General features: G+C 40.2%; 1 protein-coding gene and 1 long non-coding RNA gene across 2 annotated transcripts in view; one reads left to right on the forward strand and one right to left on the reverse strand.

Moving 5' to 3' along the window:
• LOC123505681 overlaps window positions 1–3,245 on the forward strand; it is an 11,508-nt gene extending 8,263 nt beyond the window's left edge. Inside the window, exon 2 of the long non-coding RNA XR_006675230.1 lies at window positions 3,179–3,245. This is a non-coding gene — a long non-coding RNA (uncharacterized LOC123505681). The remainder of the gene's footprint in view (window positions 1–3,178) is intronic.
• A 1,605-nt stretch (window positions 3,246–4,850) lies between these two features.
• The window catches only part of LOC123506926 (mucin-12-like), a 28,930-nt gene continuing 8,780 nt past the window's right edge, over window positions 4,851–25,000 (reverse strand). The window contains exons 5-10 of the mRNA XM_045259353.1: window positions 24,497–24,583; window positions 19,987–20,137; window positions 17,261–17,455; window positions 16,494–16,610; window positions 13,658–13,917; window positions 4,851–5,913 (exon numbers count right to left, since the gene is read on the reverse strand). Of these exons, the coding sequence (XP_045115288.1) occupies window positions 5,796–5,913; window positions 13,658–13,917; window positions 16,494–16,610; window positions 17,261–17,455; window positions 19,987–20,137; window positions 24,497–24,583 (928 nt within the window). The 3' untranslated portion in view covers window positions 4,851–5,795. The remainder of the gene's footprint in view (window positions 5,914–13,657; window positions 13,918–16,493; window positions 16,611–17,260; window positions 17,456–19,986; window positions 20,138–24,496; window positions 24,584–25,000) is intronic.

Genomic DNA, 25,000 nt, shown 5'->3' on the forward strand with positions numbered 1-25,000 from the left:
AAAAAAATAGATAAAGAAGAGGAAGAGAGAGAGAGAGAAAAAGGATAATAAAAGGTGGAAAATATGAGAGAGAGAGAGAGAGAGAGAGAGAGAGAGAGAGAGAGAGAGAGAGAGAGAGAGAGAGGGGGGGGGAGTCCTGCTAACACCGTATGTGAATTGGTCACTTTACAATTAATCTCATTTTACACTTATAAATAAATCAATAAATAGATTTGCTATATACACACACACGCGCACACACACACACACACACACACACACACGGGGGGAAGGGGGGGAGGGGTGTGTATGAGTTATATTTTAAGCACATTTATCTATATTTTGTGTCTTCTTGAAAAAAAAGCCAAATAAAGAAAACGGGTTCCAAAAAGCACACACATCCCATTTTCTATCATAGCTTCCGTCCGTTTTCTTTTATTCCTTTCCCTGGTCGGTGTTTTCCGTTTTCTATTGCCTTGTGGGTCACTGTCTTGTTCTTTCTGTACTGTGCATATGTGTGTTTTCCCGTTTTCTTTTTTTTTTTAAGTTCATAGAAAACGAGATATATTTCCATTGTCGTGCACTTTCCGTTTTCTTTTCCTCGTCAAAGTTTGAAGAAAATGGAGAATTGTTTTTGTTTTCTTACTTTTTCAAATCCTGCACTTTTATTACCCTCGTTTTCTTCGTGTCCATAGAAAACGAGAACATTTACCCTAGTTTTCTTCGTTTTCTTTAGTTTGTGTTCATAGAAAACGTGAATAATTTTACCTCCGTTTTCTTCACATTTTTCACTTCGGTCACTTTCTCAAAACGCGACACCACGTTTTCTTTTTCTTTCAGTCGCTCAGCTCACAGAAAACGGGTGACGAGTGGAATATCTTCGTTTTCTTTCATGTTTTTTTTCTATTTCTTTATTCTTCGTCTTCTTTTCCTTCCATTTTCTTTTATTTCTCATTTTCTTTTCCATTTTCTTTTATTCTCATTTTCTTCTTTTCCATTTTCTTTTATTTCTTGTTTTCTTCTCTTCATTTTCTTTTATTTCTCTTATTTCTTCCATTTTCTTTTATTTCCCGTTTTCTTCTCTTCCATTTTTTTATTTCTCATTTTCTTTTCCATTTACTTTTATTTCCCGTTTTCTTCTCTTCCATTTTCTTTTCCTCCCATTTTCTTTGTCTCCTTTGGCTTATTTCCCATTTTCTTCCTATACTTTACATTTTCTCTTCCGTTTTCTTTGTCACTTGAGATTTTTTCCTTTATTCTTGATTTTCTTTCATTTCATTATTTTATTTCCTCATTTTCTTTATTCTACGTTTTCTCTTCCATTTTCTGTCACTCTCCGTTTTCTTTAGCGCCACACACAGGGGGGGGGAACTCAAGGAAATGGATGCAAATAGAAAAAAAAAAACCGTTTATGCGGGAAAGTTGGCAAATGAATAACGTTTAGCGTGTATATTATTAGCATTATATATTATTATTATTATTATTATCATTATTATCATCATCGTCATCATTTGGAGTCAAGTTTGGTATATCATTATTATTATTATTATGATCATAGGTTAGTCTTGAAATATCTTTGGTTTAGCTCTCTCTCTCTCTCTCTCTCTCTCTCTCTCTCTCTCTCTCTCTAGATTTATTGTCTTTTTTATATTTCTCTACGTTCTTATTTATTTTTATTTGTCTTTCTATTTCTCTATTTTTGTTTCTATATATTCACATTTTTATTTCTCTCTCTCATTTTGTCAATTATCTCTAAATTTATTGTTTTTTTTTTCTATATTTCTCTACGTTCTTATTTATTTTTATTTGTCTTTCTATTTCTCTAATTTTGTTTCTATATATTCACATCTTTATTTCTCTCTCTCATTTTGTCAATTATCTCTCTAAATTTATTGTTTTTTTTATATTTCTCTACGTTCTTATTTATTTTTATTTGTCTTTCTATTTCTCTATTTTTGTTTCTAAATATTCACATTTTTATTTCTCTCTCATTTTGTCAATTATCTCTCTAAATTTATTTTTTTTTTTTATATTTCTCTACGTTCTTATTTATTTTTATTTGTCTTTCTCTATTTTTTTCTATATATTCACATCTTAATTTCTCTCTCTCATTTTGTCAATTATCTTTCATTTTTTTCTATCTCCCTTTCTCTTTGTTTTTAGTCTCTTATCTTCATTCTTCAATATTAATCTTTATTACTTCTTCTTTCTATTTCCTATTTCATTTATTTTTCATCTTTTCTTATTTCCTTTTCATTTTCGTCTCTATTTCCGTCCTTCCTTTTTTTTCTCATTTATTTCCTTCGTATCTCATTATCCTTTCGTCTATTTCCTTACTTCTTTTCACTATTTTTCATTTTTCTCTCCATTTCCTTTCTTCTATTCTGTTTTTTTCTAATTCCACATTTTATCATCTTTTCTATCGAGTTATTGTCTCTTGGGAACACACACACACACACACACACACACACACACACACACACGAGAAACCATTATTGTCTTTCTAAAACATTATAAACTGCATCACCATCATCATCATCATTATCATCAACCATTTTACATTAGATTCCTTCAATACATCACAAAATTAATCTTTACATTCATTTTAAATCACTAATGTCTATTTAAAACATTAATAACTGCATTATCATCATTACTGGGGCGTGTTTGAGTGTGTTTGGGTGTGTTTGGGTGTGTTTTGAGTGTGTTTGGGTGTGTTTTGAGTGTTTGGGTGTTTTGGGTGTGTTTAGGTGTGTTTTGAGTGTTTGGTGTGTTTGGGTGTGTTTGGGTGTGTTTGAGTGTGTTTCGAGTGTGTTTGGGTGTTTTGAGTGTGTTTGGTGTGTTTTGAGTGTTTGAGTGTGTTTGGATATGTTTGAGTGTGTTTGGGTATGTTTGAGTGTGTTTGGGTGTGAACTAAAATTATTATCCAAAATCAAACTTCATTTAATTTTTTTCCCCTTCAATAAATCACAAAATCAACCTTTCTTATTTTTTTTTTCCTGTTTTCCTTCAATAAATCACAAAATCAATCTTTATTTAATTTTTTTTTCTTTTTGCTTCAATAAATCACAATATCGACATTCTATTTACATTTTTCCCGCCAAAATCTTGTTTACATTTTTTCCCGCCAAAATTTTGAGTACGATAATATTTTTGTACGATAATCAAAATTTTTACAATAATATTTTTTCCTACTCAGAATGATGATAAAGGAGAAGAACGTAAGAAAAGAGAATAAAAGATGACATAGGGAAGAGAGAGAAGGATTATCAGGAAGGAGAATGAAAGAGAAAGGAAAAAAAGAATGCAAAGAAATAGAGAAAGGAGGAGGAGAAAGAATGAAAAGAAGGAAAAACAAGAAAAAGTGGAGGAGGAGGAGGATGAGAAAGAGGAGGAGGAGGAGATGGAGATAGAGATGGAGAAGGAAGAGGAAGAAGAGGAGGAGGAGGAGGAAACAAAAATGAAAAGGAGGAAGAACAATAAAAAATAGAGGAGGAGGAGGAGGAGGAGGAGGAAGAAGAGGAAGAGGAAGTTAGGTTAGGTATCATGAGAGTTATTATTCAAGACACTGGTGATTCTTTGCCTAGTAATAATTCCCCACATGACCAGTTAGGAATGTGGTCCAGTTAGGGTAGGGAAAGTTAGGAATGTGGTGTAGTTAGGTTAAGAACAGTTAGGAATGTGGTCTGGTTAGGTTAGGAAAAGTTAGGAAGGGTCTATGGAGGTCACAAGATTAATGGCCCCAGTCTTTACTATTTTAAACCCTTCAGTACTGGGACACATTTTTACCTTGAGTTTTGTGTACCATTAGACCATTTTATTGACATTAGGAAGGATGTATGGAGGTCACAAGATTAATGGCCACAGTCTTCACTATTTTAACCCCCACATGAGTTTCTGAAGCTGTGGAAAATCACCAAATAGTCACCACAGGAATATGGAAACATGTCACGCTACTGAAGGGATGACGTGACATCAGATTAAGTAAAGTGAGGTTAGGTAAAGCAAGATTAAGTTAGGTGAAAGTTTGGTTAGGTTAGATTAGGCCAAGTTAGATTAAATAAGGTAAAATTTTCAGACAAAGTTAGACAGAGTAATACATTATGTTCAGCCAAACCTGAGCAAATGTTAGATTATCCCCTTCAGTAGCGTGACGTGTTTCCATATTCCTTGTGGTGACTATTTGGTGATTTTCCACAGCTTCAGAAACTCATGTGGGGGTTAAAATAGTGACGACTGTGGCCATTAATCTTGTGACCTCCATACACCCTTCCTAATGTCAATAAAATGGTCTAATGGTACACAAAACTCAAGGTAAAAATGTGTCCCAGTACTGAAGGGGTTAAAATAGTTTAGTTACATTAGTTACATTACGCCCTATACTTAAAAAAAATAATAAATAAATAAATAAATAAATAAACACAAGATATCATTGGAGAATATTCCGAGACAGGCATTCCTAACTCCGCTGCTATTTGAGATTGACCTTCCTAACTCCGCTGATATAAGAGATACCTTTTCTCAACTTGTATATCGATCACTGAGATATTTTAACACTCCCCACAACAACACCCAACCTATGAAGTCTGTAGCAATGATTTTTACCGCTACTCCTGCCCTCCTGTCCTCTGCATGCTTACAAGGTCCCACACGCTACCAAGAGGCCCAGCAGCTGCCTTATTCCTTCTCTTCACTCTCTCTGTCTTGCACTCAATACAAACAAAATATTCTGCATTGTATCTCTCTCTCTCTCTCTCTCTAGTTCAATCTTCTCATTTTCTTATGCAGTGTAAATTTTTCTCTAACTTTCTCTCTATCTCTCTTTCTGTCTAGTCCAGTTTCTCTCATCTCTCTCTCTGTCTCTAGTCCAGTTTCTCTCATCTCTCTGTCTCTCTCTCTCTCAAATCAGCGACATCTTCCCTCGTACAGTGCCCTTGTAATGTTACTGGCCTATATTACAACCTGTCGAGTTTTGCAGCTTAAAATATCAGCCAGTTTTCAAGTTCTCTCTCTATCAGCTTAAAATATCAGCCAGTTTTCAAGTTCTCTTTCTATCAACTTAAAATATCAGTCAGTTTTCTCTTCTTCTGGCTTAATATATCTGCCAGTTCTCTATCTCTCTCTCTCTCTCTCTCTTGCAATTTTCAGCCAATCTTCAAGCAATTTTCAGCTAATTTTATTCTTAAGTTCTGTTGGTTTAATTTTTCAGCTAATGAGCTTGTTTTCTTAATTTTTCCAGCTTGTAATTTTCAGCTGATTAAATGATCTCTTACATTTCTAGCCAGTGATCTTTTGACTTAAAATTCTGGCTTAATTTTTCATCCAGCAATTTTTTTAGCCAATCAAATTTCATCTTTGGTTTCTTGGTTAAAATTTTCAGTCGGTGATCTTTTGGCTTAGATTTTTCAGCCGATCCTCTTAGCTTGAATTTCTGGCTTAATTTTTACAACCCATCACTTTACAACTTGGAATTCACACACACACACACACACACACACACACACACACACACACACACACACACGTCACAACATAATTTCTGCGTTTATAATCAACACCATGAGCTAGATAGACTTTGACCCTCCTGTGAAGTCTGTGGGTCAAGCAGGGTCAGGTAAGGTCAGGCTGGGTCATCTTGGATCACTGGGAATGGCACACATGACCAGCACTTGAAACTGACCAATAGTAAGGCTCCTGGGTGACCTCTGCTAATATCGACCAATCACAAACGTTCTGGCTGACCTTTCTGCTTCTTTGACTTCTTGACCTCAGTTTGACCTCGATTTGACCTTAGTTTGACCTAGTATCTTGTGCCATCAGTGGTGAGGGGCAGGGCAAGACCGCATGGGGGTGGGGGGCTGGCTGGTTGCTCTGTGGGGCTGGGCAGGACTGGAGGCTGACCTACCACGACCTCTCTCCCAGTCGATCTCAGAACTGCAACAAAAAATGAAAGATTGGTATTGTAATTTTAATTTATTTTTAGTGTGAGTTTTGGCTCAAGGATGATAAATAAGTGTGTAAAAAGCCCCCCACTGAGATCCCAGTCCCCAGGCAGTGTGCAAAGTTAGCTTCAAGAAAGAGGTTACATGATTAGCAGTCTTCCTCTTCAGTGGGTTCAGGTGACAGGAAGGTGGAGACCCAGTAGATAAGGAGTTCCAGAAGGATTGAGAGTACTGGTGAACTCTTGCATCAGAGGTGGACAGAATAGTGGTGAATGATTTTTTTTTCCTTGGGAAGAGTGCAGCCAAGGGCAAAAAAGAAAGTTAGAAAAAAGGCCACTTGAGCGCTGGCTCTCCAAAGAGTAGAAAAAGTGGCAAAACCATCAGCCAGAATTAGGAGAGCAAATGCCTCGATACCTCCCTCTTAAAAGAAGACAAATTGTAGGAATTTGTAAATACAGATGCAGGGAGGGAGTTCCAGAGTTTACCAGTGAAAGGGATGAATGATTGAGCGTACTGGTGAACTCTTGCATTAGAGAGTTGGACAGAATAGGGATGAGAGGAAGAAGAAAGCCTTGTGCAGCGTGGCCGCAGGAGGGAGGGGAGGCATGCAGTTAGCAAGATCAGTAGAACAGTTACCATGAAAATAGCGATAAGAGATAGAAAGGATGCAACATTTGCGGTGAAAAGAGAGTGAAGACAGTTAGTGAGGAGGGAGTTGATGAGACGAAGAGCTTTGATTCCACCCTATCAAGCAAAGCTGTGGGACTGGAACTCCATAAGGGACGGGTGAAGGCGAAGAGTAACTCTTGCATTAGAGGTGGACAGAATAGTGGTGAAGGATTGAGAGTACTGGTGAACTCTTGCATGAGGGAGGTGGACAGAATAGTGGTGAAGGATTGAGAGTACTGGTGAACTCTTGCATGAGGGAGGTGGACAGAATAGTGGTGAAGGATTGAGAGTACTGGTGAACTCTTGCATGAGGGAGGTGGACAGAATAGTGGTGAAGGATTGAGAGTACTGGTGAACTCTTGCATGAGGGAGGTGGACAGAATAGTGGTGAAGGATTGAGAGTACTGGTGAACTCTTGCATGAGGGAGGTGGACAGAATAGTGGTGAAGGATTGAGAGTACTGGTGAACTCTTGCATGAGGGAGGTGGACAGAATAGTGGTGAAGGATTGAGAGTACTGGTGAACTCTTGCATGAGGGAGGTGGACAGAATAGTGGTGAAATAGTTATGAAAATGTATTTATTTTGTTGCAGAAAGAAGAAAAGAAGATGATGATGAAGACAAAGAAGAAGAAAAGAGAGACAAAGAGATAGAATAGATGGAAGAAGAAGAAAGAAATAAAAGGAAGTATTTAGAAGAAGAAGAAAAGAAGAAGAAGAAGAAGAAGAAGAAGAAGAAGAAGAAGAAGAAGAAGAAGAACTCGAAAATAAAAGTAAGTACTATTATTGTCTACATATTGAGTAAGTAGTGAGTAACATGAGAGAGAGAGAGAGAGAGAGAGAGAGAGAGAGAGAGAGAGAGAGATGAGAGAGAGATGAATGAATGAATGAATAGGAGAAAATGAGTCAAAATGAGAAAATTGATGAGTAAATAGGAGAAATAGGAGAAAATAAAGAAAAAATGAGTAAATTGGTGAATAAGTGATGAATGAGAAGAAATAGAACAAATGAGTAAAGTTATGAATCTGATGGGTAAAATAGTAAAAATGAGTAAATTGATGAGTAAGAAGGGTTAAATAGTAAAAGATGAGTAAATTGATGAGCAAGTGATGCATGATGCATGACAAAAAATACAAGGTGAGTAAGCTAAATAAAAAATGAGATCATGAGTAATGGCACCTGATGAGTAAAATAATGAGTAAGATGAGTAAAATAATGAGCAAGATGAGTAAATAATGAGTAAGATGAGTAAATGATGAGTAAGATGAGTAAATGATGAGCAAGATGAGTAAAATAATGAGCAAGATGAGTAAATGAGTAAGATGAGTAAAATAATGAGCAAGATGAGTAAATGAGTAAGATGAGTAAAATAATGAGCAAGATGAGTAAAATGATGAGTAAGATGAGTAAAATAATGAGCAAGATGAGTAAAATGAGTAAATGATGAGTAAGGTGAGTAAAATAATGAGTAAAAAATAAAAGATGAGTAAGCTGAGTAAACGATGAGTAAGATGAGTAAAATAATGAGTAAATGAGTAAAATAATGTAAGATGAGTAAATAATGAGTAAAATGATGAGTAAATACAGATGCAGTACTCACCACGTGTACCTGCTGGCATGCAAAGGTGAGGAAGACTCATTAGATGAATAAGATAAACAAAAAAAATATTGACTCATTGTTTTTATTATATCACCATTGTTATTCATCAGTGTGGCGCAGAAAATAGATATTAGACTAGAAAAATAGCACACGCACGCACGCACACACACACACACACACACACACACACACGCAAGTAATCTATATATAATCCTGTATTTAATTCTAGCTTCATAATTATCACAGGTTCAATAATTCCTGATATTTGAATAGAAGGCAATACACACGCACACACACGCATACACACGCACACACACACACGCAGGCACCAAAATATCACATGAATATGCAAACTTATTATTTCAAGCTGTCTAATGCACTACTACCACTACTACTACTACTATAACTTAAGGACAGCAAGGAGGAGTTGTAGGTCTGGATAGGTGGCAGGCAGGGCAAGGAGGGCCAGGGGAGAACACAGAGTAACACAGCCAAGCAACACATCAATAACACTTCCTATACACTTTACCTTTCCCAGACGGAAGCTTGTAATGCCAAAAGGAAAAGTTACATTAGATCACAGTTGTGTTTCTGAGTGTTTCGGAAGTGTTGTGTGTGTTCTGAAGGGTGTTTTTGTGGTTCTAGTAAGATTTTAACAGGTTCTAGTAGCATTTAATAGGTTCTAGTTGAAGTTATTGGGGATTTTAACAGGTTCATGTTTGCAGGCTGGAAAAAGGTTTAAATGAGTGTTTCTGAAGTGTTCTGTGTGTTTTTGTGGTTCTAGTAAGATTTTAACAGGTTCTAGTAGCATTTAATAGGTTCTAGTTGAAGTTATTGGGGTTTGTCATGTTTGCAGGCTGGAAAAAGGTTTAAATGAGTGTTTCTGAAGTGTTCTGTGTGTTTTGAAGGGTGTTTTTGTGGTTCTAGTAAGATTTTAACAGGTTCTAGTAGCATTTAATAGGTTCTAGTTGAAGTTATTGGTGATTTTCATGTTTGCAGGCTGGAAAAAGGTTTAAATGAGTGTTTCTGGAAGTGTTGTGTGTGTTTTTGTGGTTCTAGTAAGATTTTAACAGGTTCTAGTAGCATTTAGTGGGTTCTAGTTGAAGTTATTGGGGTTTGTCATGTTTGCAGGCTGGAAAAAGGTTTAAATGAGTGTTGTGTGTGTTTTGAAGGGTGTTTTTGTGGTTCTAGTAAGATTTTAACAGGTTCTAGTAGCATTTAATAGGTTCTAGTTGAAGTTATTGGGGTTTGTCATGTTTGCAGGCTGGAAAAAGGTTTAAATGAGTGTTTCTGAAGTGTTCTGTGTGTTTTTGTGGTTCTAGTAAGATTTTAACAGGTTCTAGTAGCATTTAATAGGTTCTAGTTAAAGTTATTGGGGTTTTTACATGTTTGCAGGCTGGAAAAAGGTTTAAATGAGTGTTTCTGAAGTGTTCTGTGTGTTCTGAAGGGTGTTTTTGTGGTTCTAGTAAGATTTTAACAGGTTCTAGTAGCATTTAGTGGGTTCTAGTTGAAGTTATTGGGGTTTGTCATGTTTGCAGGCTGGAAAAAGGTTTAAATGAGTGTTGTGTGTGTTTTGAAGGGTGTTTTTGTGGTTCTAGTAAGATTTTAACAGGTTCTAGTAGCATTTAGTGGGTTCTAATTGAAGTTATTGGGGTTTTTACATGTTTGCAGGCTGGAAAAAGGTTTAAATGAGTGTTTCTGAAGTGTTCTGTGTGTTCTGAAGGGTGTTTTTGTGGTTCTGGTAAGATTTTAACACGTTCTAGTAGCATTTAGTGGGTTCTAGTTGAAGTTATTGGGGTTTTTACACGTTTGCAGGCTGGAAAAAGGTTTAAATGAGTGTTTCTGAAGTGTTCTGTGTTTTTAAGGGTGTTTTTGTGGTTCTAGTTGAAGTTATTTGTGTTTTTCAAGTTTTATTCTATTGAGTGTAGAAGTGTTATGTGTTTGTGTGTTTCTAAAGTGTTGTGTGTGTTTTCAAGGGTGTTTTTGTGGTTCTAGTAGCATTTAGTGGGTTCTAGTTGAAGTTATTGGGGTTTTTCAAGTTTGCAGGCTGGAAAAAGGTTTAAATGAGTGTTATGGTGTTTGTGTGTGTTTCTGAAGTGTTTGTGTGTATTTTCCAAGGGTATTTTTGTGGTTCTAGTGGCATTTTAGCAGGTTCTAGTTGAAGTTTTCAAGTTTGTAGGCTGAAAAAGGTTAGATTTGCTGACTTGTGGTGTTTCTGAAATGTTGTGTGTGTTTTGAAGGGTGTTTTTGTTATTCTAGTTTAAGTTTGTTGGTTTTTCAAGCACCTCTTTGCCCCCATCACCTCCAGGCAGGTCACCACACACACCAGTCCCCCCCCCCGGCACAAACCCATCACCCAGGTCGGGAAAGGGATCCAGGTGGCTCGCCCAAGTGTCCCTCAACACAGCCAAGGCCACTCACACCACCCTCACCACCGACCACTTTGCTCCCCCTCCCACCCTGACAGTGGCTCCCACCTGACCACCTCTACTGCCAGGAGAGGGACATGACCACTGCCATTCTCAATACAGCCCACACAGCCTTCCATCCCCAGAAGTGTGCCGTGCCACCACCACCGCCACCACCCACACAGGCGGGTGTACAGTGAGGAGGTGCAGGAACACAGCCACTGTGTCACTGTACACAGGAAGGTGTACATGAGGCACCCCAGTGCCAGGGAGGCCAACTGGCTAGAGTGGTGCTCTGGTTCCAGCCACCACTCTGGAGGATGGCATCAGGCCCCACCCCGCCCTGCCCTGCCCACCCACACCCACGTCAGGAGCAGAGAGGCTTGTTGCTGTCTTCACAGAGTGGTGCTCCAGTCACCAGTGACCGCTGCACATACTGTCTCCACCACCACCTCCTCCACACTGTGATCAGGCCGGCACGGGGCGATGGAGGAAGGCAATGAGACATACTGGCCTTTCCCCCTGCAGGAGTAGAGACAAGCGAGAGGAGAGGCCATGACAGCAGCCGGGGCAGACGGTGTGCCTTGCTCCATGCTGGCTGACACTGGGCCAGCCGGGGACACTGCACTGCTGGCCACACTCACCACATGGATGGCGGGCTGCTTGACACTGCCATGGAAGGAGGCGGACACACAAGCTGTCCCTGAGCCAAGGAGGCCCACCAAGGTGAGGCCCATGTCCATACTCACATGCACTGCCAAAACAGTGCAGAGGATGGTGCTTACAGGCCTGCAGTGGTGCATGGGGCCTCTTCACCTACAGATGTTCCTGTAGAAGGCCTTTGAGCAGGCCAGCCAACATGCCATCCTTGAGACCCTCACAAGGAAGGGTGTGAGGAAGACTGCCGGCCTGGCTGCAGGAGTACTGCAGAATTACCTGCAGCACTGCAGGGTGCTTCCACCAGGGGTGAAAGTCAGGCTTCCAGGAGCTAGAGAACAGCATACCCCAGGGTGGCATCCTCAGGCCCCTCCTCTTCAACCTGCTGATGAAACACTTTGTGGCCCTGCTCTTCTCCAAGGACACTACCCTGCTGAGCCACACTGACCACCTCGCCCCTGTCCTCACTGGCAGGGGCAACAAACACAGGTGAACACAGCAGGTGCACAATGCCATCAGTGTGAAGTGAGAGCCTCTGCCTGGGGCTCAACATCTTGGCGGAGAAATCCCCACCCATGATGGTGAACACAGCCTGGCAGCCCCCACATCCAGGGAGTAGTGGTGGCCTGGTCAGGGTGTGGGTGGCCCACCGGCTGTCCCTCACAAGCCATGCCACCCACCTGAGGGATGGGACGCAGGCCAGGCTGAACGTGATGCAGGCCATGAGACGACTCACAGCGGGGGCCACCTAGTCCATCCTGCACCTGTACTGCATGCAGGCGGTGAGTTCCCTGGTGGACTACAACACCCGTCTACAGTGCCCCTGTCCTCGTAGCAATCTCCCCCTACCAGCAGGGGCAGCTCCAGGTGCTACAAAACACCACCATGAGGACCATGGTGGGGGAACAGAGGTGAACCAACGCCTGTGTCCTGCAGAGCAAGGCCAGCCTGGTGACCCTCAACACCAGTTCCACCAGATCACCACACCGCCTGCCACGTGGCTAGAGTGGTGCTTTGTGACGTAGGAGGAGCAGTGCAGAGGAGACCGTGGCTGGCGGTGACTCAGGGCACTGGTGCCTGTGGCTAGTACTGATCATGCTGGCCACAGGTGGAGCTCCTCACAGCAGTCTTTAGCACACAGCTGCCTCCATGGCGATGAGGACCACCACCCAAGTCACCACTACCTTAGGTAGTGGTGAGGGTAACACCACCTCACTAACGCACCAGTTCACTTCACCACACCATCACCACCTCACTAATGCACTTCACCAGGACATGAGTACAGAGGTACATCTATTCATGTCTGTTATTCAACCTAATTTAGTTACTCACACTTTTAATATTTTACTAATTAATTCCAAGTTTATTGATGTCTATGTCTATATCATTCTAATAACACTCAAACTTGGTCAACAAAGATTTTTAAGAACTTCTACTATAAGTTTTTCTCTATTATTCGACTAACACAAAATTTTTCAAACTTAAAATTGTGTCTATTATTTCACCAACACTAAAAACTTCAACATTTTCTAAGGTTTTTGAAGACTTGGTGGTATTAAAAAAATGGACCAAGTTTGTACCATTAATAATCCTCCTAACACTAAGGTTCTTGAAATGGACCAAGTTTGTACCATTACTACCATTAATAATCCTCCTAACACTAAGGTTCTTGAAATGGACCAAATTTGTACCATTAATAATCCTCCGAAGACTTGGTGATATTAAAAAATGGTGTTTATTATAAAGTCAATACCATTACTACCATTAATAATCCTCCTAGCAGTGTCACCATTACAAAAATATACACAAAATGGTCAAATATTTCTCCCTTTCTCAAATTTTGCAACACATACAATAACAAATATAATCTCTTTCTCTGTATTGTGTAATCTGTATATATGTATGTAATTCTTGTTTGTGTTTTGATTACATGCAAACATTAAAAGTGAGTAAAGTTAGGTCTCTCTCTCTCTCTCTCTCTCTCTCTCTCTCTCTCTCTCTCTCTCTCTCTCTCTCAATAACTAAAATGAAAAAATAATAATAATTGTAATTCACCATATATATGAGAGAGAGAGAGAGAGAGAGAGAGAGAGAGAGAGAGAGAGAGAGACACACACACACACAACCACAAAATAAACGAGAGAGAGAGAGAGAGAGAGAGAGAGAGAGAGAGAGAGAGAGAGAGAGAGAGAGAGAGAGAGAGAGAGAGAGAGAGAGAGAGAGAGAGAGAGCGCTAACACACACACATACACAACCACAAAGTAAACGAACGAGAGAGAGAGAGAGAGAGACGAGAGAGAGAGAGAGAGAGAGAGAGAGAGAGAGAGAGAGAGAGAGAGAGAGAGAGAGAGAGAGAGAGAGAGAGAGAGAGAGAGAGAGAGAGAGCACACCACAGCAGCCTCACCTCACAGTGGGCCCCAAACCATCATCAATAGAGGCAGCGCGAGACAGACTAGCGCTTAGGGGGGCCCCTCGCGTCAGTCTGTCCGTCTGTGTGGCTGCGTTGACTGTGGCTGTGGCGGCGGCGGCGGCGGTGGTGGTGGTGGTGGTGTTGGTGGTAGGTGCTGGCGTGACGGTGGTTAAGGTGAGGCTCTGAGATAGTTGTTGCTGGAGTAGTCGAATAGTTCTGTCCTTGTCTTCCAATTGTTGTTGTAGTAAGACCACCTGGAAATAGTATGGTTAGGTTAGGTTAGGTGAGGTTAGGGTATAAAAAATGCCTTGTTCTCTGCCTCTAGAACCTGTTAATAATGCAGAAATGTTGTCACTCTGCCTCTAGAACCACAAAAACACCCTTAAAAACCCACGTCACTTCAACTAGAGCCATTTAAAAGTGTTTCTTCTGTTAACAATGCAGAAATCTTGTCACTCTGCCTCTAGAACCACAGAAACTCCCTTAAAAACCTACATCACTTCAACTAGAGCCATTTAAAAGTGTGTTTCTCCTGTTAACAATGGAGAAATCTTGTCACTCTGCCTCTAGAACCACAAAAACCTTTAAAAACACACATCACTTCAACTAGAGCCATTTAAAAGTGTGTTTCTCCTGTTAACAATGGAGAAATCATGTCACTCTGCCTCTAGAACCACAAAAACACCCTTAAAAACCCACGTCACTTCAACTAGAGCCATTTAAAAGAGTGTTTCTCCTGTTAACAATAGAGAAATCTTGTCACTCTGGCTCTAGAACCACAAAAACACCCTTAAAAACCTGCATCACTTCAACTAGAGCCATTTAAAAGAGTGTTTCTCCTGTTAACAATGGAGAAATCATGTCACTCTGCCTCTAGAACCACAAAAACACCCTTAAAAACCTGCGTCACTTCAACTAGAGCCATTTAAAAGAGTCTTTCTCCTGTTAACAATGGAGAAATCATGTCACTCTGCCTCTAGAACCACAAAAACACCCTTAAAAACCCACGTCACTTCAACTAGAGCCATTTAAAAGAGTGTTTCTCCTGTTAACAATGCAGAAATCTTGTCACTCTGCCACAAAAACACCCTTAAAAATCCCAATAACTTCCACTACACCCTGCCAAAACACAAAAACACCCTTGAAAACCTCAATAACATCCACTACACCCTGCCAAAACACAAAAACACCCTTCAAAACCCCAATAACTTCCACTACACCCTGCCAAAACACAAAAACACCCTTCAAAACACCAATGACTTCCACTACACCCTGCCACAACACAAAAACACCCTTCAAAACACCAATGACTTCCACTACATGCCACAAACACAAAACACCCTTCAAAACCCCAATAACTTCCACTACACCCTGCCAAAACACAAAAACACCCTTCAAAACCCCAATAACTTCCACTACACCCTGCCAAAACACAAAACACCCTTCAAAACACCAATAACTTCCACTACACCCTGCCAAAACACAAAAACACCCTTCAAAACACCAATGACTTCCACTACACCCTGCCAAAACACAAAACACCCTTCAAAACACCAATAACTTCCACTACACCCTGCCAAAACACAAAACACCCTTCAAAACACCAATAACTTCCACTACACCCTGCCAAAACACAAAACACCCTTCAAAACACCAATAACTTCCACTACACCCTGCCAAAACACAAAACACCCTTCAAAACACCAATAACTTCCACTACACCCTGCCAAAACACAAAACACCCTTCAAAACACCAATAACTTCCACTACACCCTGCCAAAACACAAAACACCCTTCAAAACACCAATAACTTCCACTACACCCTGCCAAAACACAAAACACCCTTCAAAACACCAATAACTTCCACTACACCCTGCCAAAACACAAAACACCCTTCAAAACACCAATAACTTCCACTACACCCTGCCAAAACACAAAACACCCTTCAAAACACCAATAACTTCCACTACACCCTGCCAAAACACAAAACACCCTTCAAAACACCAATAACTTCCACTACACCCTGCCAAAACACAAAACACCCTTCAAAACACCAATAACTTCCACTACACCCTGCCAAAACACAAAACACCCTTCAAAACACCAATAACTTCCACTACACCCTGCCAAAACACAAAACACCCTTCAAAACACCAATAACTTCCACTACACCCTGCCAACTACACCCTGCCAAAACACAAAACACCCTTCAAAACACCAATAACTTCCACTACACCCTGCCAAAACACAAAACACCCTTCAAAACACCAATAACTTCCACTACACCCTGCCAAAACACAAAACACCCTTCAAAACCCCAATAACTTCCACTACACCCTGCCAAAACACAAAACACCCTTCAAAACACCAATAACTTCCACTACACCCTGCCAAAACACAAAACACCCTTCAAAACACCAATAACTTCCACTACACCCTGCCAAAACACAAAACACCCTTCAAAAACCAATAACTTCCACTACACCCTGCCAAAACACAAAACACCCTTCAAAACACCAATAACTTCCACTACACCCTGCCAAAACACAAAAACACCCTTCAAAACACCAATAACTTCCACTACACCCTGCCACAACACAAAAACACCCTTCAAAACACCAATAACTTCCACCACACCCTGCCAAACCATGAAAAAAAACCCAACTCTCACTCTCTCTCTCTCCTCTTCTTCCTCCTCCTTCTCTCTCTCTTCCTTCTCTTCCTCTCTCTGCTTCTCTGCTTTTCCTCCTCCTCCTCCTCCTCTGCATTTGTCATCCCCCCCCTCCTCTCTCTCTCTCTCTCTCTCTCTCTCTCTCTCTCTCTCTCTCACCTGTCTCCTCAAGTCGACATTCTCCTGGCAGATCTGGGCTGGTGAAGGTGTGAGGCAGTCCTTGTCACCATTAAGTCCTGGTGACTCACTGCTCGCCAGACTTAAGTACAGGGAGTTCTGAGGACACACACACACACGGACGGACGGATTAGTTAGTGGTGGGGTAGATGGATGGATAGATAGATAGATGGATGGATAGATGGATAGATAGAGAGAGAGAGAGAAATGATGTGTCTTATGGGTTGAGAGGAAGAGAGTGTGTGTGTGTGTGTGTGCATGTGTGTGTGTTTTAGGATGTGTTAGAGAGAGAGAGAGAGAGAGAGAGAGAGAGTGGTGGTAGGGTATTTAAATAGGTTTGGTTTGTTTGTGTGTGTGTCTATGTCTGTCTCTCTCTCTCTCTCTCTCTCTCTCTCTCTCTCTCTCTCTCTCTCTCTCTCTCTCTCTCTCTCTCTCTCTTTCTCTCTTCTTTCTCTCTCTCTCTCTCTCTCTCTCTCTCTCTCTCTCTCTCTCTCTCTCTCTCTCTCTCTCTCTCTCTCTCTCTCTCTCTCTCTCTCACACACACACACACACACACACCATAAAACACACACTCTCTCTCTCTCTCTCTCTCTCTCTCTCTCTCTCTCTCTCTCTCTCTCTCTCACACACACACACACACACACACACACACCTCTCTCTCTCTCTCTCTCTCTCACACACACTCTCTCTCTCTCTCTCTCTCTCTCTCTCTCTCTCTCTCTCACCACACCTCCCCCCCCGTGACTCACCCTGAGGTTAGCGTCGAATGGGTTAATGGTGTCGGTGGCCTGCAAAACCCTCCTGAGCCGCAGCAGCATGGTCTTAAGGGAGGTGACATCCTGGTACATATAATGGTAGGAGGTTCGGTCCAGGAACACCCCCCCTCCGCCACTGCCCCCCCCGCCCACACTGCCACAGCTGCCCTCACTCTCACTCACGCTGCCCTGGGGTGGGTCACAATGGGTTAGAGTGAAAGAATGGGTGAAATTTGATTTATAATGGGTGAATGGGTTGAAATAGGTTAAAATGGGTAAGTAATGGGTTAAAATAGGTTATAATGGGTTTAAAATGGGTTTGAATGAATTAGAATGGGTCAAAGTTGATTTATAATGGGTGAAAATGGGTAAATAATGGGTTAAAATAGGTTATAATGGGTTTGAATGCATTAGAATGGGCAAAAATGGATTAGAATGGGTCAAAGTTGGCTTATAATGTGTGAAAATGGGTTGAAATAGGTTAAAATGGGTAAATAATGGGTGAAAATGGGTTGAAGTAGGTTAAAATGGGTAAGTAATGGGTTAAAATAGGTTATAATGGGTTTAAAATGGGTTTGAATGAATTAGAATGAGTCAAAGTTGATTTATAATGGGTGAAAATGGGTAAATAATGGGTTAAAATAGGTTATAATGGGTTTGAATGAATTAGAATGGGTAAAAATGGATTAGAATGGGTCAAAGTTGGCTTATAATGGGTGAAAATGGGTTGAAATAGGTTAAAATGGGTAAATAATGGGTTAAAATAGGTTATAATGGGTTTGAATGCATTAGAATGGGCAAAAAATGGATTAGAATGGGTCAAAGTTGGTATAATGGGTGAAAATGGGTTAATGGGTAAATAATGGGTTAAAATAGGTTATAATGGGTTTGAATGAATTAGAATGGGTCAAAGTTGGCTTATAATGGGTGAAAATGGGTTAAAATAGGTTATAATGGGTAAATAATGGGTTTGAATGAATTAGAATGGGTAAAAATGGATTAGAATAGGTCAAATTTGGTTTATAATGGGTAAAATGGGTTATAATGGGTTTGAATGAAATAGAATGGGTAAAAAATGGGTTTAAATGGTGAAAATGGATTAGAATGGGTAAAATTTGGTCTACAATGGGTTAAAGTAGGTTATAATGGGTAAATAATGGGTTTGAATGAATTAGAATGGGTTTTAATGGTGAAAATGGGTTACACTGAGGAAGAATGAGTCAAATTTGGTTTCTAATGGGTAAGAATGGGTTAAAATAGGTTATAATGGATAAATAATAGGTTAAAATGGGTTAGAATGAATTAGAATGGGTAGAAAATGGGTTTAAATGGTGAAAATTGGTTACAATGGGTAAATCATGGGTTTGAATGGGTTAGAATGGGTAAAAATGGTTATATTATGGATTTGGATAGGTTAGAATTGGTCTGAATGGGTAATGAATGGGTTAGAATGGGTAGAATGGGTAAAAAAGTAATAATGGGTTTGAATGGGTTAGTGTGGGTTAAAATAGGCAAATATGACCTGGAATGGGCAGAATACATGAAATAGATTGATAGAATGGGTTAAAATGGGTTAAAATGGGTTAGGAATCAGTAAACCTGGGTGAAAATAGGTAAAAATGGGTTGAAAATAAATAATAATGGGTATAAATGGGTTAAAATCAGTAAAAATGGGTTAAAAATAGGTAAAAAATGGAATGGGTTAAAATTATCTCTTTTTAATGGAATGACTAAAAATGGGTAATGGGTTAAAATTATCTCTTTTTAATGGAATGGCTAAAAATGGGTAATGGGTTAAAATTATCTCTCTTTAATGGAATGGTTAAAAATGGGTAATGGGTTAAAATTATCACTTTTTAATGGAATGGCTAAAAATGGGTAATGGGTTAAAATCATCACTTTTTAATGGAATGGCTAAAAATGAATAATGGGTTAAAATTATCTTTTTAATGGAATGGCTAAAAATGGGTAATGGGTTAAAATGGAGGTGTAATGGGTCAAAATGGGTTCCAATGGGTCAATTATAATTTTTCGTATATTGAATTTATTTTTAATGGTCTAATTTATTTTTTTTTCGTTTTTTATTAATTCTTATTTTTTTATTTATTTTTGGTAAGAATTATTTTGTCTTCAGTAAATAAATAAATAAATAAATAAATAAAAACAGCAAAATAAATAAATAAATAAATAAATAAGTGAAAGACGAAACTAAATGCAAAAAAAAACAAAATTAATTAAACTAACGAAAATAAATGAAAATTGCGAAAAAAAACTGAAATATTACGAAATTAATACGAATCTGAGCGAAAACTAATGAAAAATAAACAAAATCAGGCGAAACAAAAAGAAAAATGTGAAATAGAAAAAAAATACAAAAAATAAATAAAAATAAATGAAACACGAACGCAAAAAAATGAAAATAAATAGAAGCAATATTTACTAAGCGGCACCTCGAGCACAGTACCACCACCATCACCACCACAGGGAGACGCGCTGATTGGCTGAGAGTATTTTATTTATCTATTTATTTCATATTTATCTTCCTCTCTCTCTCTCTCTCTCTCTCTCTCTCTCTCTCTCTCTCTCTCTCTCTCACAGCTGTAACTTACATAACCTCAATTACACACACACACACACACACACACACATATAACAGCTGTAGCAATCGTCTCTCTCTCTCTCTCTCTCTCTCTCTCTCTCTCTCTCTCTCTCTCTCTCACCTGGCGCGGGGGGCGGAGAACCATAGGGGGGCGGCGCGCATCTGACGTGACCAGGTCGGAGAGAGAACCTTGTCTAGGACGCTGCAGTCTTCCTCCTCCTCCTCCTCCTCCTCCAACGCTGCTGCTGCTGCTGCCCTCCCGTGACGCGCATCTGTAGTAATAGTAGTAGTAGTAGTAGTAGTAGTAGTAGTAGTAGTAGTAGTAGTAATAATAATAATAATAATAATAATAATAATAATAATAATAATAGTAGTAGTAGTAGTAGTAGTAGTAGTAGTAGTAGTAGTAGTAGTAGTAGTAGTAGTAGTAGTAGTAGTAGTAGTAGCAGCAACAGCAGTAGTAGTAATGTTACTACTACTACAACTGCTACTACTACTTTAACCACGAGAGAGAGAGAGAGAGAGAGAGAGAGAGAGAGAGAGAGACTAAATATGTGTGTGTGTGTGTGTGTGTGTGTGTGTGTGTGGAGTGAGTTTGCAAATTCTAGTAATGAGGAAAGATGACACACACACACACACACACACACACACACACACACACACACACACACACACACGTCTAACAGGTTATGATGTATATTTTGCAACACACAAGAGAGAGAGAGAGAGAGAGAGAGAGAGAGAGAGAGAGAGAGAGAGAGAGAGAGAGAGGTGGGGTGGGAGGAAACAGTAGATGGCGCAACGGAATGCAGTCTCTCTCTCTCTCTCTCTCTCTCTCTTGACCGGAAATCTCTCCCACTCCTTAGCGCACACACACACACACACACACACAGAGAGAGAGAGAGAGAGAGAGAGAGAGAGAGAGAGAGAGAGAGAGAGAGAGCTAGATAACAGATCCACCCCCTTCAGAGAGAGAGAGAGAGAGAGAGAGAGTACACAAGACCTCACGATTACCAACATTACAGCTCTCTCTCTCTCTCTCTCTCTGACATTATCCATCATTAGACCACTTTCTCAAATCGACTCTCTCTCTCTCTCTCTCTCTCTCTCCACGAAAACAGCTGACACCCAAATACACACCTTGAAGAACACCACTAGTACTCTCTCTCTCTCTCTAGCACAGCCTCACCACACGGGGGTCACACAGCGGAGGTCAGCACAGCACTCACCTGTCCTTCATGGCCGGGGCACAACACAGGTATGGCACGGAAATTAACCCCGGGCACCACATTGACGGTCCGTGGTGGCCTGGCAGGGGGCGGGGCTTAGCTTGGAACCCTCGTACGCTCTGGCAATTATCGTACTCCAAGTTCCTATTTTGTCGAGTTTGATTTGGTTTTATTTTATGAGTGTTTTGTTTATTTTTATGTTATTGTTTTTCATTTCTTTTATTTTCTGTAATTGTGTTGGGTTAGCTTGGAAGCCTCGTACGGTTTGGTAATTATCGTACTCCAGTTCCTATTTTGTCGACATTGATTGTTAATATATCTATTTTATTGTTTTAAGGTGTGATTTGGTTTATTTATTTTTGTTATTGTTTTTCTTTTGTTAATTCTTTTCTTTTCTTTTTTCTATCTCTTTTCCTTTCCTTTCTACTGTGTGGGCTTAGCTGGGAGCCCTCGTACCGTTTGACAATTATCGTACTCCAGTTTCTATTTTGTCGAGATTGACTGATTATCTTATCTATTTTATTTTTCAAGGTGCGATATCTTTGGTTTATTTTCTCGTTATTGTTTTCCTTTTCTTTTTCATTCTTTTTCCTTTCTTTTTTTTCTTTCTTTTTCTCTTTTTTCTCTAATTGTGTGTGGGTTAGCGTGACTCTCGTACGGTTCTGGGTAATTGTCGTACACTGGTCTTTTGTATTTCTCTCTCTAATTTATTGGTATTTATTTTCATTTATTCTTTTCTTTTTTTCTTATTTTCTCTCTTTTCTTTCTTTCTCACTTTCTCACTTTCTCTCTCTCTCTTTCTCTTATATTCCTTTAGTTACCGTTTTCTTTTTTTCTCTCTCATTCTTATTATCACTTTCTCTCTCTCTCTCTCTCTCTTCTCTTACGTCACAATCTCTATCTCTCTCTCACTATCTTTAATCTTTCATTGTTTTTATTTTATTTTCTATTTTTTCCTCTTTTTTTCTATTTCTGTATCAATTAGAATATTCTGGGTTACTCTCTCTCTCTCTCTCTCTCTCTCTCTCTCTCTCTCTCTCTCTCTCTCTCTCTCTCAATCTCGAAAAGTCAGTAGGTTCCTAACACAAGCCTTGGGAACGCCTCTCTCTCTCTCTCTCTCTCTCTCTCTCTCTCTCTCTCTCTCTCTCTCTCTCTCTCTCATTACATTTACTGAGAGCCTTGAAAAAATGTTAATGTAATTGCTAGCTTTCTCTCTCTCTCTCTCTCTCTCTCTCTCTCTGTTCGTTCGTGCGTTCGCTTACAACCTTGATAAGTGTGAATTTAATTGGCTTCTTCCTTTCCTCCTCCTCCTCCTCCTCCTCCTCCTCCTCCTCCTCCTCCTCCTCCTCCTCCTCCTCCTCCTCCTCCTCCTCCTCCTCTTCCTCCTTCATTAATTTTCACGAGTTAACCTTTAAATTTTTTGGTTAAGTCCGTTTTCTATTATTATTATTATTATTATTATTATTGGTGGTGGTGGTGGTGGTGGTGGTAGCTGGACGATAAACAAAGGAATTTTCACGATAGCCAATGAAATCAAGGAACAAATAGAGAAATGTGAGCGAAATTTAAAGGGAAATATTGTAATACTAAACGCGGTGTAAAGAAAATGGGTCAAGATAACTGGAAAAATGTAAATAACTATGGGGAATAAATGAAAAGTGAGCGATAATCAGTGGAATTTTTAAAGACACTGAACTAAATATTATGAAAAAGAGGCGGAAAATTAAGATATATTAATTCTGACACGAAAAAATAAGAAAATAGTGGAAAAAAAATGAAAAATCACTTCAATATTACGAAATTAATACGAATCTGACCGAAAAATTGAGAAAATACGAAATAAATAAAGAAAAACGAAAATAAATGAAACGAACTTAAAATAAATAAATAAATGTTTGCAATATTTACTAAGCGGCACCTCAAGCACAGTACCACCACCATCACCACCAGAAGGAGACGCGCTGATTGGCTAAGAATATCGAAGGAAGGCTGTGATTGGTCCGCTTCTCGCCCCTGCCTCGTCACGTGACCTCATTGACAGACACACAGACAGACAGACAGACTCTCTCTCTCTCTCTCTCTCTCTCTCTATGGCTTCTTTAAATCCCCCTCTGCCTATGAGAGAGAGAGAGAGAGAGAGAGAGAGAGAGAGCAAAACAAAGATTATGACATTCTCTCTCTCTCTCTCTCTCTCTCTCTCTCTCTCTCTCTCTCTCTCTCTCTCTCTCATCATCCTGCCATTTCCTTCAACTATTTTTTCAAGGTAACTCTCTCTCTCTCTCTCTCTCTCTCTCTCTCTCTCTCTCTCTCTCTCTCTCTCTCTCTCTCTAAGCCTTGGCCTCAACCAAACTTAAGTAGTACACACACACACACACACACACACACACACACACACACACACACACACACACACACACACACATAATAATAATAATAATGTTTTCTTTAGAAGTAGTAGTAGTAGTAGTAGTAGTAGTAGTAGTAGTAGTAGTAGTAGTAGTAGTAGTAGTAGCAGCAGTAGTAGTAGTAGCGGCATTACTATTACTACTACTACTACTACTTCTAAAAGACACGTATATAAACCACAAGTGTGTGTGTGTGTGTGTGTGTGTGTGTGTGTGTGTGTGTGTGTGTGTGTGTGCGCGCATCCTGTACATACACACAGCTAACGTTCCGCACATGAACACTGACTCACACACACACACACACACACACACACACACACACACACACACACACACACACACACACACACACACACACACACACACACACACTTTTCCATCACTACAAAACACACACATGATTTGAAACTTCACGTACACACAAACACACACACATAAAAACGCACATAGCTTGAGAAACGTACACTGTAGAAAACGTAAACACACACACACACACGCACACACGCACACACGGAGGAAGTAATAGTACGTGCACACACCACCACTGCTAATGTACAACTGACGCCACACACACACACACACACACACACACACACACACACACACACACACACACACACACACACACACACACACACACACACACACAGGAGGAGGAGGAGGAGGAGGAGGAGGAGGAGGAGGAGGAGGAGGAGGAGGAGGAGGAGGAGGAGGAGTAACCTAACGTAACTTCTCTTCCTCTTCTTCTTCTTCTTCTTCTTCTTCTTCTTCTTCTTCTTCTCTTCTTCTTCTCCTCCTCCTCCTCCTCCTCCTCTTCTCTTCCGCCTCCTCCTCCTCCTGCTGTTCCTTCCATATCACCTCTCTCTCTCTCTCTCTCTCTCTCTCTCTCTCTCTCTCTCGATGAGGATGAGTAAGATTAAGAAAGTTAGAAAAGGCTGAAATTTAAAGAAAAACAAATTACTCACTCTCTCTCACTCTCTCACTCACTCTCACTCACCTCTCACTGCCACCCATTTCCGCCATCATTGCTGTCCACTCGCTGAATATTTCACTCGCGTCTGGACTCATTACTTCCTCATCGTATCTAGGTGAGTAAATCGTGAGTAAGTCGTGAGGCAATCGTGGGGGAATCGTGAATGATCGTGTGGGAATCGTGAATGATCGTGTGGGAATCGTGAGTGATCGTGGGGGAATCGTGTGGGAATCGTGAGGAAAATCGTGAGTGATCGTGTGGAATCGTGAGTGATCGTGAGGAAATCGTGAGTAATTGAGGGAATCGTGAGTGATCGTGTGGGAATCGTGAGGAAATCGTGAGTGATCGTGAGGAAATCGTGAGTAATTGAGGGAATCGTGAGTGATCGTGAGGAAATCGTGAGTGATCGTGTGGGAATCGTGAGGAAATCGTGAGTGAGGAATCGTGATCGTGAGGAATCGTGAGTGATCGTGTGGGAATCGTGAGGAAATCGTGAGTGATCGTGTGGGAATCGTGAGTGATCGTATG

This window comes from Portunus trituberculatus, chromosome 2 (assembly GCF_017591435.1).
Source record: "Portunus trituberculatus isolate SZX2019 chromosome 2, ASM1759143v1, whole genome shotgun sequence".
Lineage (NCBI taxonomy): Eukaryota > Metazoa > Arthropoda > Malacostraca > Decapoda > Portunidae > Portunus > Portunus trituberculatus.